Raw genomic sequence first — 15870 nt, forward strand, 5'->3', positions numbered from 1 at the left:
ATCAACGGCCGGGACCCGCGGCTAATACAGGACATCACCGATCGCGGTGATGCCCCGTATTAACCCTTCAGACGCGGCGATCAAAGCTGACCGCCGCGTCTGAAGGGAAAGTGACACTAACCCGGCTTTTCAGCGATTTCACTGCAGCGGTCCCGAACAGCCCGACTGAACAGCCGGGTTAGTGCTTACAGGACACCAGGAGGGACCTTACCTGCCTCCTCGGTGTCTTCTCCGTTCAGGGATCCCCTGAATGGCCGGCGCTCTCCTTCCTCATCATCACGTCGTCGCGTACGTGCGTCGGCGTGCGTAACGACGTGATGGCGGCGACGGAGAGCGAGGATACCCGGCCGGCAGCAGAGACGTTCCGGAGCGACGGGGACAGCGATGGAGCGACATCCAGGGCAGCGGTGACAGGTCCGGAGCGGCGGGGACACGTGAGTATTACCTCCTATGCAGTGGTCTTCAATCTGCGGACCTCCAGATGTTGCAAAACTACAACTCCCAGCATGCCCGGACAGCCAACGGCTGTCCGGGCATGCTGGGAGTTGTAGTTTTGCAACATCTGGAGGTCCGCAGGTTGAAGACCACTATTGGGTTCAAAATCTTTATTTTTTTAGATTTTGCCCCCTAAAAATTGGGTGCGTCTTATACGCCGGTGCGTCCTATAGGACGAAAAATACGGTAATTAAATTTATTTTCCCACAATGCAACGTGTTTCACGGGCGGGACCGCTTCCTCAGGCAAGGACGGATCATAAAAAGCAATAGATGCCAGAGACGATTGTTATTTTACTTCGGGGCTTAGATATTTTCCAGCCAAGTATTATGTATTTATACATATATTTAGTAAATTTGAGTAGCCATATTAGCAAAAATTTTTGATTTGCATATATATATATATATATATATATATATATATATATATATATATTATCTTTTTTTATTTTATTTATTTATGTATTAAAAAAAAACATGATCCACAAATGGCCACATGTAAGAATTCCTAATAAGTTAGAAGAACCATTTCAGCAGCAGAAGACACACGATGGCCGGAGTCAGGACGACTGTACGGACGCTTATTCCACCGCTGGTGCAGATGAACTTCACTTCGGTTGTTACACCGTCAGCACTTTGGGACTGGCTGCCGAGATCACAGATGGATTTTGTTGCGCACCCTCGAAGGGCTGATGAACCTGATTGTAATCCTGTAAACAAGCACATAAGAACCTTCATTTAATCGAATATTAAAGGGGTACTCCATCATGCCGCCTCCTCCCATTCATGTCTATGGGAGGAGGCGTGACCACTATGTACTAGACGTAATGCCCCCTCCCATAGACATGAATGAAAGGGGAGGGGTGTGATGTGGCTTCCGTGTTGCGGACGCTGACGTTCCCGGGCCAGAGATCACAGGGGGGTCCCCAGCGGTGAGACCCCCGTGATCAGACATTTGATCCCTTATGCTTTGGATAGGGGATAATATGTTATATAAAGGCTTTCGAACTCACTGACTAATCACAGTGTAGCTTTCATTTAATAAATTATCCTGGAAAATAAAAACTGCAATGTGATTGGCCGGTTATCATGAACAGGGTTTATTTAGTACATTTCTTTCATCTATTGGGAAGATTGTTTAAACAACATTAATGACCCAACAACCTACTAGACGCTTCAGCACCAACACTTAGAGAGCACAGAGGTGAGAACCCTTCAATATTTGTCAAAAATAAAGAAACAGAACCACAGCCGCACATCCACCATTTGTATTTTGACCTATTTGATTCTCAGCATAAATTCTAAAACTAACAGGTTGTTATTATACATTTTGATCAAAAAGTACAAGCCCACTCGCCACGCCAAGGCCACCTATTCAGAGTGGGTCCATAACCTAACACTGGTATAGTGTCGGGTGGCGACCACTGCTTCCGAGACACCAATGCCACCTTGAGACCCCCCCCCCCCCCCCCATGTCGGCGATCGCAGAAAATCGCATGTCAATTCAGACATGCGATTTTCTGCTATTCCGGGCTGATCGGGTCTCTGGTGACCCAATCACTCGGAAAATAGGGATGATCGGAGCTGTTAGTGACAGTCCCGATCATCCTGGGGGATACGAATGAGGTTGCAGTGCTGCGATCTCCTCCTATCCCCTGCCATTAGTCAGAAATGAGTTCTGACCAATGGCGGCGCAGGACAGTGGGTTGCCATGGCAACCCCCGTTCTGCCCACCCCTGGATATCGGGCAGAACGTGGGGAGAAGATGGAGGCCGGGAGTTGTAGTTCTGTATCATCTGTCCCTTCAGATTTTGCAATTTTCATGAAATGTTTGAAAATTGCTGCTCTACTTTGAAGCCCTCTAATGTTTTCAAAAAGTAAAAATATGTCCATGTTATGATGCCAACATAAAGTGGACATATTGTATTTGGGAATAAAAATAAAATGTATTTGGAATATTCATTTTCCTTACAAGCAGAGAGCTTCAAAGTTAGAAAAATTCAAAATTTTCAAAATTTTCATGAAATTTTGGCATTTTTCACCAAAAAATGATGCAAGTAACGACTAAGATTTACCAACAAAATAAAGAAGAATATGTCACGAAAAAAACAATCTCAGAATCAGAATATTCAGTAAAAGCGTCCCAGAGTTATTAATGTGTAAAGTGACGGTGGAGAGAATTGTGAAAAAGGGCTCAGTCCTTAAGGTGAAAAAGGGCTCAGTCCTTAAGGTGAAAAAGGGCTCAGTCCTTAAGGTGAAAAAGGGCTCAGTCCTTAAGGGGTTAAAGGTGAAGTGAAAAAGAAACACCTTTTTTATACCTGTTACTGTTGTCGCCTGAAGAAGACATTCAGTCTCATCCCCTCGGCATTGTACAGTCTCCGAGGAGGAACATGAGGCCGAGGTGATAGATACGCAGGATGGACAGATCAGTTCATTGGGTTCAGAGCTTTTTGCTGGGACTAAAACCGAACAGAAGAAAGAGAGAAATATAAAGATTACTTGTTTTCCTAACATGTACAATCTAACGAATATCGTGTATAAACCAACCAACAGCTGTCAGCATTACTCCTTCTCTTCAGTAAAGGGGTAGTCTAAAGCTAGAGTCTATTACCATCACAATCAGCTGGTTTCACCAGGTCATCTTCTCTCTGGACTAAAACTAAAGACAGACCTGGTGCAAGGATTTCTGCCACCCGAGGCTAAAGCTAATTTTACCACCCCTTGACCACACCTAAGCTCCTCCCTTTGACACGTCCCACCTTACTACTGGGGTGACACACTGTAACAAACCTCCTCCTCATGAAATCTCCTTACTACTGGGATGACACACTGTAACAAACCTCCTCCTCATGTAATTACCTTACTACTGGCGTGACACACTGTAACAAACCTCCTCCTCATGTAATCTCCTTACTACTGGGGTGACACACTGTAACAAACCTCCTCCTCATGTAATTACATTACTACTGGGGTGACACATTGTAACAAACCTCCTCCTCAGATAATTACCTTACTACTGGGGTGACACACTGTAACAAACCTCCGCCTCATGTAATCTCCTTACTACTGGGGTGACACACTGTAACAAACCTCCGCCTCATGTAATCTCCTTACTACTGGGGTGACACATAGTGTTGAGCGGCATAGGCCATATTCGAATTCGCGAAAATTCGCGAATATATGGACGAATATTCGTCATATATTCGCGATTATTCGCATATTCGTTATATCCTCGTTTTATTTTCGCACACGCGAAAATTCGCGTATGCGAACATTTACAGATGTGGAAATTAGCATAAGGTAAAATTCGCATATACGGAAATTCGCATATGCTAATTTTCGCATATGCGAATTTGCGCACGCCAGTCTCACACAGTAGTATTAGAGCCTTCTTTACACCACACAAGCTGGAAGCAGAGAGGGATGATCACTGTGATGTGTACTGTGAAGAAAAAAAAAAAAAAAAAAATATTCGTAATTACGAATATATAGCGCTATATTCGCGAAATTCGCGAATTCGCGAATATGCGATATTCGCGAATAATATTCGAATTGCGAATATTCGCGAGCAACACTAGTGACACACTGTAAAAAAAAAAACCTCCTCATGTAATCTCCTTACTACTGGGGTGACACACTGTAACAAACCTCTTCATGTAATCTCTTTACTACTGGGGTGACACACTGTAACAAACCTCCTCCTCATGTAATCTCCTTACTACAGGGGTGACACATTGTAACAAACCTCCTCCTCAGATAATTACCTTACTACTGGGGTGACACACTGTAACAAACCCCCTCCTCATGTAATCTCCTTACTACTGGGGTGACACACTGTAACAAACCTCCGCCTCATGTAATCTCCTTACTACTGGGGTGACACACTGTAAAAAAAAAAAAAACATCCTCATGTAATCTCCTTACTACAGGGGTGACACACTGTAACAAACCTCCTCCTCATGTAATCTCCTTACTAGTGTTGAGCGGCATAGGCCATATTCGAATTCGCGAATATTCGCGAATATATGGACGAATATTCGTCATATATTCGCGAATATTCGCATATTCCTCATACCCTCGTTTTATTTTCGCATATGCGAATATTCGCGTATGCGAAAATTAACATATGTGAAATGTTGCATATACAAAATTAACGTATGCGAAAATTCGCATATGCGAAAATTTGCATATGCGAAAATTAGCATATGCGAAAATTAGCATGTGCTAATTTTCGCATATGCGAATTTCCGCACGTCAGTCTTACACAGTAGTATTACAGCCTTCTTTACACCACATAAGCTGGAAGCAGAGAGGGATGATCACTGTGATGTGTACTGTGAAGAAAAAAAAAAAAAAAAAAAAAAAAAAAAACGAATATTCGTAATTACGAATATATAGCGCTATATTCGCGAAATTCGCGAATTCGCGAATATGCGATATTCGCGAATAATATTCGAATTGCGAATATTCGCGAGCAACACTACTCCTTACTACTGGGGTGACACACAGTAACAAACCTCTTCATGTAATCTCCTTACTACTGAGGTGACACACTGTAACAAACCTCCTCCTCGTGTAATCTCTTTACTACTGGGGTGACACACTGTAACAAACCTCTTCATGTAATCTCTTTACTACTGGGGTGACACGCTGTAACAAACCTACTCATGTAATCTCCTTACTACTGGGGTGACACACTGTAACAAACCTCTTCATGTAATCTCCTCACTACTGGGGTGACACACTGTAACGAACCTCTTCATGTAATCTCCTTACTACTGGGGTGACACACTGTAACAAACCTACTCATGTAATCTCCTTACTACTGGGGTGACACACTGTAACAAACCTCTTCATGTAATCTCCTTACTACTGGGGTGACACACTGTAATAAACCTCCTCCTCGTGTAATCTCCTTACTACTGGGGTGACACATTGTAACAAACCTCCTCCTCAGATAATTACCTTACTACTGGGGTGACACACTGTAACAAACCTCCTCCTCGTGTAATCTCCTTACTACTGGGGTGACACACTGTAACAAACCCCCTCCTCATGTAATCTCCTTACTACTGGGGTGACACACTGTAACAAACCCCCTCCTCGTGTAATCTCCTTACTACTGGGGTGACACATTGTAACAAACCTCCTCCTCAGATAATTACATTACTACTGGGGTGACACACTGTAACAAACCTCCTCCCCATGTAATCTCCTTACTACTGGGGTGACACAATGTAACAAACCTCTTCATGTAATCTCCTCACTACTGGGGTGACACACTGTAACAAACCTCTTCATGTAATCTCCTTACTACTGGGGTGACACGCTGTAACAAACCTACTCATGTAATCTCCTTACTACTGGGGTGACACACTGTAACAAACCTCTTCATGTAATCTCCTCACTACTGGGGTGACACACTGTAACAAACCTCTTCATGTAATCTCCTTACTACTGGGGTGACACACTGTAACAAACCTACTCATGTAATCTCCTTACTACTGGGGTGACACACTGTAACAAACCTCTTCATGTAATCTCCTTACTACTGGGGTGACACATTGTAACAAACCTCCTCCTCAGATAATTACCTTACTACTGGGGTGACACACTGTAACAAACCTCCTCCTCATGTAATCTCCTTACTACTGGGGTGACACACTGTAACAAACCCCCTCCTCATGTAATCTCCTTACTACTGGGGTGACACACTGTAACAAACCCCCTCCTCATGTAATCTCCTTACTACTGGGGTGACACACTGTAACAAACCCCCTCCTCGTGTAATCTCCTTACTACTGGGGTGACACATTGTAACAAACCTCCTCCTCAGATAATTACATTACTACTGGGGTGACACACTGTAACAAACCTCCTCCCCATGTAATCTCCTTACTACTGGGGTGACACAATGTAACAAACCTCCTCCTCATGTAATCTCCTTACTACTGGGGTGACACACTGTAACAAACCTCCTCCTCATGTAATCTCCTTACTACTGGGGTGACACACTGTAACAAACCTCCTCCCCATGTAATCTCCTTACTACTGGAGTGACACACTATAACAAACCTCCTCCTCATGTAATCTCTTTACTACTGGGGTGACACATTGTAACAAACCACCTCCTCAGATAATTACCTTACTACTGGAGTGACACACTGTAACAAACCTCCTCCTCATGTAATCTCCTTACTACTGGGGTGACACACTGTAACAAACCTCCTCCTCATGTAATCTCCTTACTACTGGGGTGACACACTGTAACAAACCTCTTCATGTAATCTCCTTACTACTGGGGTGACACACTGTAACAAACCTCCTCCTCGTGTAATCTCCTTACTACTGGGGTGACACATTGTAACAAACCTCCTCCTCAGATAATTACCTTACTACTGGGGTGACACACTGTAACAAACCTCCTCCCCATGTAATCTCCTTACTACTGGAGTGACACACTATAACAAACCTCCTCCTCATGTAATCTCTTTACTACTGGGGTGACACATTGTAACAAACCTCCTCCTCAGATAATTACATTACTACTGGGGTGACACACTGTAACAAACCTCCTCCCCATGTAATCTCCTTACTACTGGGGTGACACAATGTAACAAACCTCCTCCCCATGTAATCTCCTTACTACTGGGGTGACACACTGTAACAAACCTCCTCCTCATGTAATCTCCTTACTACTGGTATGACACACTGTAACAAACCCCCTCCTCATGTAATCTCCTTACTACTGGGGTAACACACTGTAACAAACCTCCTCCCCATGTAATCTCCTTACTACTGGGGTGACACAATGTAACAAACCTCCTCCTCATTTAATCTCCTTACTACTGGGGTGACACACTGTAACAAACCTCCTCCTCATGTAATCTCCTTACTACTCGGGTGACACACTGTAACAAACCTCCTCCCCATGTAATCTCCTTACTACTGGGGTGACACAATGTAACAAACCTCCTCCTCATGTAATCTCCTTACTACTGGGGTGACACACTGTAACAAACCTCCTCCTCATGTAATCTCCTTACTACTGATATGACACACTGTAACAAATCCCCTCCTCATGTAATCTCCTTACTACTGGGGTAACACACTGTAACAAACCTCCTCCCCATGTAATCTCCTTACTACTGGGGTGACACAATGTAACAAACCTCCTCCTCATGTAATCTCCTTACTACTGGGGTGACACACTGTAACAAACCTCCTCCTCATGTAATCTCCTTACTACTGGGGTGACACACTGTAACAAACCTCCTCCTCATGTAATCTCCTTACTACTGGGGTGACACACTGTAGCAAACCTCCTCCTCATGTAATCTCCTTACTACTGGGGTGACACACTGTAACAAACCTCCTCCCCATGTAATCTCCTTACTACTGGGGTGACACACTGTAACATACCTCCTCTCCATGTAATCACCTTACTACTGGAGTGACACACTATAACAATCATTGGTCTGATCCCCCCTCCCTGCAGTTAGGAGCGGTGAAGAGAGGGAGAACTGGAGGGAGGATGATGTCAGTGCCAGTTAGCCTGCGGAAGCCCCGCCCCTGCCAGTTACAGCAAGATTTCAACAGATAATAAAACTACAATTGCGGGAGAACGGCCGGGCGGATCCGACCAAGGTAGGGCTCATTTTAATCAGCGTCAACCAGTACCTGTGGATAGTGCGGGAGAAAATATCTGAAAGTTTTCCTTTAAGACTGTTTCATAGAAGTAAACATTGACAATAGTTCAGATTGTGCAACTCCTGTAGTTCCCCGATACTATTTTGGACTTTGTTTTTGCTGCTGCATTGGATGCGCCTTGTCCTGACATGTGACTGGGGCGACCAATCGTTGCACTCAATGGTGTCAGATAAAATGACCCATCACCACTGTGGCCAATGATTGGATGATACAAGGAAATATGAACAGAAACAAAGACAAAGCACTGTAGGAATACACACCCGTTTAACCTATGTTATATGACAAATATTTGTTAATTTCCCAAACTACAGGTTTATGTAGATACATGCAGATGAGATGATGGTGACTTACATGAAGCAATACTAGGAGTACAGTCATCAGTGTTGCAGCATGAATGGACCTTCTTGGTTTGTACCTTATTTAGGCTTACGGTGCCGATGAATCTACATTCAGATATAGACATGCATCGCCTGACAAAAACTTTAGTATTGACTCCATCTACAAAAAAAACATAAAAAAGTAAAGATTTTCTTTTTACTGATTTTTTTAAATGATGTGTTGTGTATGTGTGATGTGCATACTATATATATATATATATATATATATATATATATATATATATATATATATATATTGTAAGGATTTCACCCTGGGGATAGCTCTGGGATCATTCTTGACACTGCCATGGGACACGTTTCCACTTCAATCACAATAAACCAGCAAACAACAGTACTTTTATGCAAGTCTGGCCCCTTGCCAGCTTTATTAGACAGGTTGCAGGATAAAATAAAACATAAAACAGGAACAAACAAAACCCTAGACCGTCCAGTCACTAACTAAACAATCTAGCGTGCCCCAACTGGTGGGCTTTTCCTGGCCAGTTAAACCTATGCCTCCTGCAAACTTCTACTCACTGTTCACACACAGCGTTTGCAACCTCTTGCTGTGTGTCTCGTCTACACCACTCTTTGGGACCACTCACAGCTCAGGCTGTGTGTTCCTCACCAGGACCCCTGCCTCTCCCCTACAGCCATCTTGCTGTCTTCTAGGGAGAGCCCAGACTATTCTTCCTAACTTCCTTTTAAACACACTTCCCCTTGCTGCTACCTCATTAATTAGGCCACAGATGGAGGTTTCTCCAGGGTTAGCCAGGGAAATACACCCTTTCCTGTTTGATTGTTAATGTATAGAGAGGACAATTATTAATTGTGGATCTGAAGGTGTTAGCCAATGGCTAAACAAGGATATGTCTGGGAAACCAACAGGATTTACATTTTTATTAAATGTCCTTCATCGTATTTACAGAGCAGTCCTCTCTTCTATCAGGTCTCTAATCTGAATTCATGATTGATAACAGCAGGAAACCACAATGATGGTGATCACTGGCAATCGTGAATATTGTGTAAGTGTAGATATACGTCTGTGAATTATTTTGATCTAATTGCTTCTCAGCATAAATTCAAAAACTAACAGGTTGTTAGTATACATTTTGATCAACCCTATATAAACGAGCAGGGCCCTTTCTTTTCTGGTAGCCTCCCAGTCTGACTGGGAGCACATGGTAAGCGAGCCTTGTTCACACTGGTGTGGTGCTGTGCGGTGTCCATTGCTGCCGTGGCACCGTGTCTGTGGGAGGCGCGGCCCTGGGACTGGTTTGAGTGGCATTGGGGCTGCTCTGCCAGTGGGTTGTTCCCCCTGTGGGCACTGGTTTTGCGGCGGTGGTGGTCGCCGCCCAGTGCTACGCCATTTTATGCTAGGGACGTTAGGGACCAACTCTGACTAGGTGGCCTTGACGTGGCGAGTGGGCTTGTACTTTTTGATCAAAATGTATACTAACAACTTGTTAGTTTTTGAATTTATGCTGAGAAGCAAATAGATCAAAATACAAATTGTGGATGTGCGATCATGTCTGTTTTCTCTACTTGAATTCACATTGTGTCTTCTATCCCCTTCTTTTTGTTGTTGTTGTTGTTTTTACTTGGTCAGCACTCTGCCCCACCCCCTCAGCCGAACCCTATATAAATGAGCAGAAGGTCTGACTGGGAGCACATGGTAAGTGAGCTTTTACACCGTGTTCACACTGATGTGGTGCTGTGCAGTGTCCATTGCTGCCGTGGCGCCGTGTCTATGGGGAGGCGCGGCCCTGGGACTGGTTTGAGCAGCACTGGGGCTTCTCTGCCAGTGGGTCGTTCCCCCTGTGGGCACTGGTGTTGGGGGGTTGGTGGTCGCCGCCCAGTGCTATGCCATTTTATGCTAGGGACATTGGGTACCCACTCTAAATAGGTGGCCTTGACGTGGCAAGTGGGCTTGTACTTTTTGATCAAAATGTATACAAACACCCTGTTCATTTTTGAATTAATGTTGAGAAGCAAATAGATCAAAATACAAATTGTGGATGTTTTCTCTACCTTGAATTCGCGTAGATATAAGTCTGTGAACTAAATGGCAGTACAATCCCCTTCCTGTCCTTTGTGTCAGTGCCGGTAAAATGTATCAGCTCAGATTGTGTAAACCTGATACATTTGTGATGAAACCTCTTTTTTTTGTTCAACAGTTTTTGTTTTTTTTTATTAAATAATTTTTCTTTAAAACAGATATTTGACAGTAAAGAAAATATAAGTACGTAGAATAATAAACAAAGGTCATTACATATTAACAAGACCAGGTTACAATATGGTAATCTGCATAGATCCGGCGGCCAAGATGTTGTAAAGTCCGGACTTTCTCAGGTCGGTTCTGTGAGTATCCGGGGAAGGCCCCACATCAGGGACATTGAGCATAGATAGAAGCTGTTATCTGATAAATAATGAAGCGAGGATTTTATGAAGTGGTATTAGTGGGTACTGGTAATATCTCTAGAGTTCCTCACAATCCGGATCTATTACACCTCAGCTGATGGTCAATAATCCAGGTAACAGGCAATGAGGTGATGAAACCTTCTCTGTGGCCCTTATTAGGATCTATTGTTTTTTTTCCCCTTGGATATAAACAGAAACGTGTCATTTACTTAGAGCAGAGATATGAAATGGTGATGTGGTAGCTGGGTGTGAGGAGGGCAGATGTTGTTACCCTAGGGGCAGATGGCATTAACCACTTGTATTCATGATGCCAGTACGTGGTTTAGCCTAAAACCACCCTAAGGTAATCTGCTGGATCCTGGGCTAGGCACGGGGGGGGGGGGGCAATAAAGTCTCCGACGCCAAGTTATGGACAACGGTAGCTTTACTAAGGTTAGACAGATGGTAAAGTCTATACAGTTCAGCCAGGTCCCAAGTGGGTGACCAGTGACACAGAGACCTTAAGGGCTTGCTGGGACTTGTAGTAGGATTGGACAATTGAATGCAGATCACGATGACTTGACAGATGACAGGGACTGACTTGACTCATGACTGTGACTTTATCTTACATGACTTGATGGCGGCTGCAGGACTTGACTTTGAGGTCTCCAACACTCTGGATACACACACTAGACGACTGCACTGGACCTCAGCCGAAGAGAGAAGCTCCACCCAGGACTTATATGGGGGAGACTAGCAGGGAGCCCATAGGTCACTCTTGGGAGTCACCTGGTCACTGGTACCTCCTGGGTAACAATCACATGACATAACTCTTAAAGATACAACACATGTTATAATACAATACACTGCAGAACATATGTACAGGGGGGAAACAGATGCAAGGGGCCCTGGGGACACTGAAGGAGGCTGCCTGACAGGACAGCAAGGGTACGGGGCAACATCTCCCATACTCGGCCACCACATTGAGAAACTGAACAACAAAGTTACAGAATGTTCTGTAATAATGAAGATTTATATATATAACACTGAACCACCTCCAAAACAATACAAAAGATTCTACTCAATCACATGACTCACCAAAAATGGTCTCTGTATAAGAGGATCCGCATTGTTCTCCTGAAGGACAAGTCACACTGACGCCCGAACATGAGGAGGACGTGAGAGACTGACACACCGTACAGGAGAGAGCGTAACCTAGAGAGACATCACACAGCACAGGGATCAGTTGTCTCTACTGTAATGTCACCGAGATCAGCGGAATCTGATTATTCTTCTACCAGGTAGGATTGTACGATTTTTTTCATAATTATTTTAATTAGAAGCATAATAACTAAGAATAATAATAATAAAAACAATAATAATAATAGTAATAATAATAAAAGTAGAAATATGAGTTAATAATTATTTGATTACCGTATTTTTCTTCCTATAGGACGCACCGGCGTATAAGACGCACCCAATTTTTAGGGGCAAAATCTAAAAAAATAAAGATTTTGAACCCAATAGTGGTCTTCAACCTGCGGACCTCCAGATGTTGCAAAACTACAACTCACAGCATGCCCGGACAGCCAACGGCTGTCCGGGCATGCTGGGAGTTGTAGTTTTGCAACATCTGGAGGTCCGCAGATTGAAGACCACTGCATAGGAGGTAATACTCACGTGTCCCCGCCGCTTCGGACCCGTCACCGCTGCCCTGGATGTCGCTCCATCGCTGTCGCCGTGTCCCCGTCGCTCCGGAACGTCTCTGCTGCCGGCCGGGTATCCTCGCTCTCCGTCGCCGCCATCACGTCATTACGCACGCCGACGCACGTACATGATGACGAGGAAGGAGAGAGCGCCGGCCATACAGGGGATCCCTGAACGGAGAAGACACCGAGGAGGCAGGTAAGGTCCCTCCCGGTGTCCTGTAAGCACTAACCCGGCTATTCAGTCTGGCTGTTCGGGACCGCCGCGGTGAAATCGCGGCGGTCCCGAACAGCCCGACTGAACAGCCGGGTTAGTGTCACTTTCCCTTCAGACGCGGCGGTCAGCTTTGATCGCCGCGTCTGAAGGGTTAATACAGGGCATCACCGCGATCGGTGATGTCCTGTATTAGCCGCGGGTCCCGGCCGTTGACGGCTGCAGGGACCGCCGCGATAGGGGTGTATTTACCGTATAAGACGCACCGACTTCCCCCCCCCCCAGTCTTGGGGAAGAAAAAGAAGTGCGTCTTATACGGCGAAAAATACGGTAAATATTATTATAATTATTATTGTACTACGTATTGCCATTATTATTATTATTATTATTATTATTATTAATATTTTTATTTTCATAATAATATTAATAATAATATAGAGATATTAGTTAAGAACTATTTGAATGAATATTATTATTATTGTACTATTTTTATTATTATTTTAATTAGAAGCATAATAACTAATAATAATAATATTAATAGTAATAATAAAAGGAGTAGTTGCTGATGTTTTTATTAACGGTATTTTAAAATTATTAAAAGTAAAAATACATATAAAAAAAAGAAAAGAATAAGACAAATAAGACAAGTGCGATGGTTTTTGTTTTTTTTTTACAGAAAACTTACTTGTTGCTGCAAGAGCGGAGAGGAGACTCAGGATCCCGGTCAGGGAGATCATTGTTCTTCTCTTCTAGACCCGTCCTACTGTGAGACGGAAATTTGCTGAACTTTCTTAATTTACTGAATATTATTGGGGTGGGACATGGGAGGGGCTAAAGAATTTCCAGGAAATACCCCCCCCCCCCCACACTTAGAGACGAGAGAGATTGCTATATGTTTGCAGAATTCGGAACTTCGGATATATGAGGGAAAGTTCACTTCCCTTACGTGTTGCCCATTTAGCTCCTCCACATCTTAAATTACACAGATTTTAAAGACACATACGCACAATTCCTGTAGTAAAAAAACTGTAAATGGTGAAACAAACGTTGTTTAACTTTAACTTTGCTTTGGCTCAATATTCAAACTATGGGAACAGGAGATGAAGTTTTTCTTTACTTTTCTACAAGATATTATATAAATTTTCTCTTCTTCTTTTTTTTTTTTTTTTTTTTTTTTTTCAGGAAACCGACTGGGTTTAAAAAATTGTTATGTTTTGAACCAACAAAAACAGGAATCATTATGTCTCTTTTTTGTATGTTTAGTTTATTTGTGAAAGAATGGTCCACACTTACCTTTCCTTCAATATTTTTATAGATAAATAAAATCAATTGGTTCCAGAAAGTTAAAAATGACTTCTATTTAAAAATCTTAATCCTTCCAGGACTTATCAGCTGCTGTATGCTCCACAGAAAGTTCCACAGCGGTGTATATAGTAGTATATAGCAGTGTATACGGATACTGGAAGCCTGTGCTGGCATTTCTCCTGCGGTGTATATAGTAGTATATAGCAGTGTATACGGATACTGGAAGCCTGTGCTGGCATTTCTCCTGCGGTGTATATAGTAGTATATAGCAGTGTATACGGATACTGGAAGCCTGTGCTAGCATTTCTCCTGCGGTGTATATAGTAGTATATAGCAGTGTATAGGGATACTGGAAGCCTGTGCTAGCATTTCTCCTGCGGTGTATATAGTAGTATATAGCAGTGTATACGGATACTGGAAGCCTGTGCTAGCATTTCTCCTGCGGTGTATATAGTAGTATATAGCAGTGTATACGGATACTGGAACCCTGTGCTAGCATTTCTCCTGCGGTGTATATAGTAGTATATAGCAGTGTATACGGATACTGGAAGCCTGTGCTAGCATTTCTCCTGCGGTTTATATAGTAGTATATAGCAGTGTATATGGATACTGGAAGCCTGTACTAGCATTTCTCCTGCGGTGTATATAGTAGTATATAGCAGTATATAGAGAAGAGGGCTGCATTGACAATCCAACACAATGGGCAGCACATTGAACACATTTTATAAGTGGTCAGAAACTTGTAAATAACTCATGAAAGAATAAAGTTACATTAAAACCGAGCACATCATTGTTTTTCTTGTGAAATTCCAATAAGTTTGATGTGTCACATGACCCTCTTCCTATTGAAAAAACAAAAGTTGGATTCAAAATGGCCGACTTCAAAATGGCCGCCATGGTCACCATCCATGTTGAAAAGTTTCCCCCCTCACATATACTAATGTGCCACAAACAGGAAGTTAATATCACCAACCATTCCCATTTTATTAAGGCGTATCCATATATATGCCCCACCCTGTAGATAGATAGGTGGATAGTTATCCGCATGTGCACACGCGCATGCGAATATAACCGCGAATATATCGAATATGTGGTTATTTTCGCATATGCACGAAATATCGCAAATTCGAATATGGCCTGTGCCGCTCATCACTATTCGTTTAGTTTAGTTCAAGAAATTCACAGATGTTATACTCAAAATGTAGTTATAAATACTGTAAACTTATGTAACCATGTGACCTTCTTATAACCTCTTATTATAAATGCAGCGTCACCAACTTGATTTGCCTTAGAGACCACATACAGGAGCATTGTGATATATACGTATATCTCAGGTGTGAGGGTAGCAGTGTGCTGTAACCCCCCTCCCCCGGATGTTGCAGCGTTGCGATCATAGTTGTGGGGGCTACATTGTTACATGTATTATAGGTACTATTATCTGGGAACTTTCTTTTACAAACGTTGCAGTTGTTTCAGTCCCTGTTTTACAATTTGGTGGTTTCCTTTTCAGTTGTGACTTCTTCTTTTGTTATCCTGATGTTCAAATTCCAAGTTCCTCTTTTTCCTAACTTCCTGCCTGCTCGGCCTTATTTCTCCTTTGCAATTGCCTAATCAGCATGTCAGAAGTTGATGTAATGCCAGTAATGCCTTAAAGTGGTACTCCG

The 15870-nt window shown here is 43.1% G+C and overlaps 1 protein-coding gene across 1 annotated transcript; it reads right to left on the minus strand.

Annotated features, from left to right (window-relative positions):
- Positions 1-909: 909 nt before the first annotated feature.
- On the minus strand, positions 910-13732 carry LOC130293471 (phospholipase A2 inhibitor 25 kDa subunit-like). The gene is made up of 5 exons (XM_056542185.1): positions 13587-13732; positions 12080-12196; positions 8556-8702; positions 2813-2953; positions 910-1204 (listed from the first exon to the last, which is right to left on the minus strand). Exons 1-5 carry the CDS (start codon positions 13636-13638, stop codon positions 1011-1013), a joined length of 651 nt encoding a protein of 216 aa, XP_056398160.1. The 5' UTR covers positions 13639-13732; the 3' UTR covers positions 910-1010.
- Positions 13733-15870: the final 2138 nt, after the last annotated feature.

This window comes from Hyla sarda, chromosome 10, assembly GCF_029499605.1.
Source record: "Hyla sarda isolate aHylSar1 chromosome 10, aHylSar1.hap1, whole genome shotgun sequence".
NCBI classification, from domain to species: Eukaryota; Metazoa; Chordata; class Amphibia; order Anura; family Hylidae; genus Hyla; species Hyla sarda.

Coding starts and splice junctions, on each gene's coding strand:
- LOC130293471 (XM_056542185.1), bottom strand. CDS start 13,638: ATGATCTCCCTGACCGGGATCCTGAGTCTCCTCTCCGCTCTTGCAGCA. Junction 8,703..12,079: donor TTATACAGAGACCATTTTTG/GTGAGTCATGTG, acceptor TTTTTTTTGTAG/ATGGAGTCAATACTAAAGTT. Junction 2,954..8,555: donor TACTCCTAGTATTGCTTCAT/GTAAGTCACCAT, acceptor GTTCGGTTTTAG/TCCCAGCAAAAAGCTCTGAA.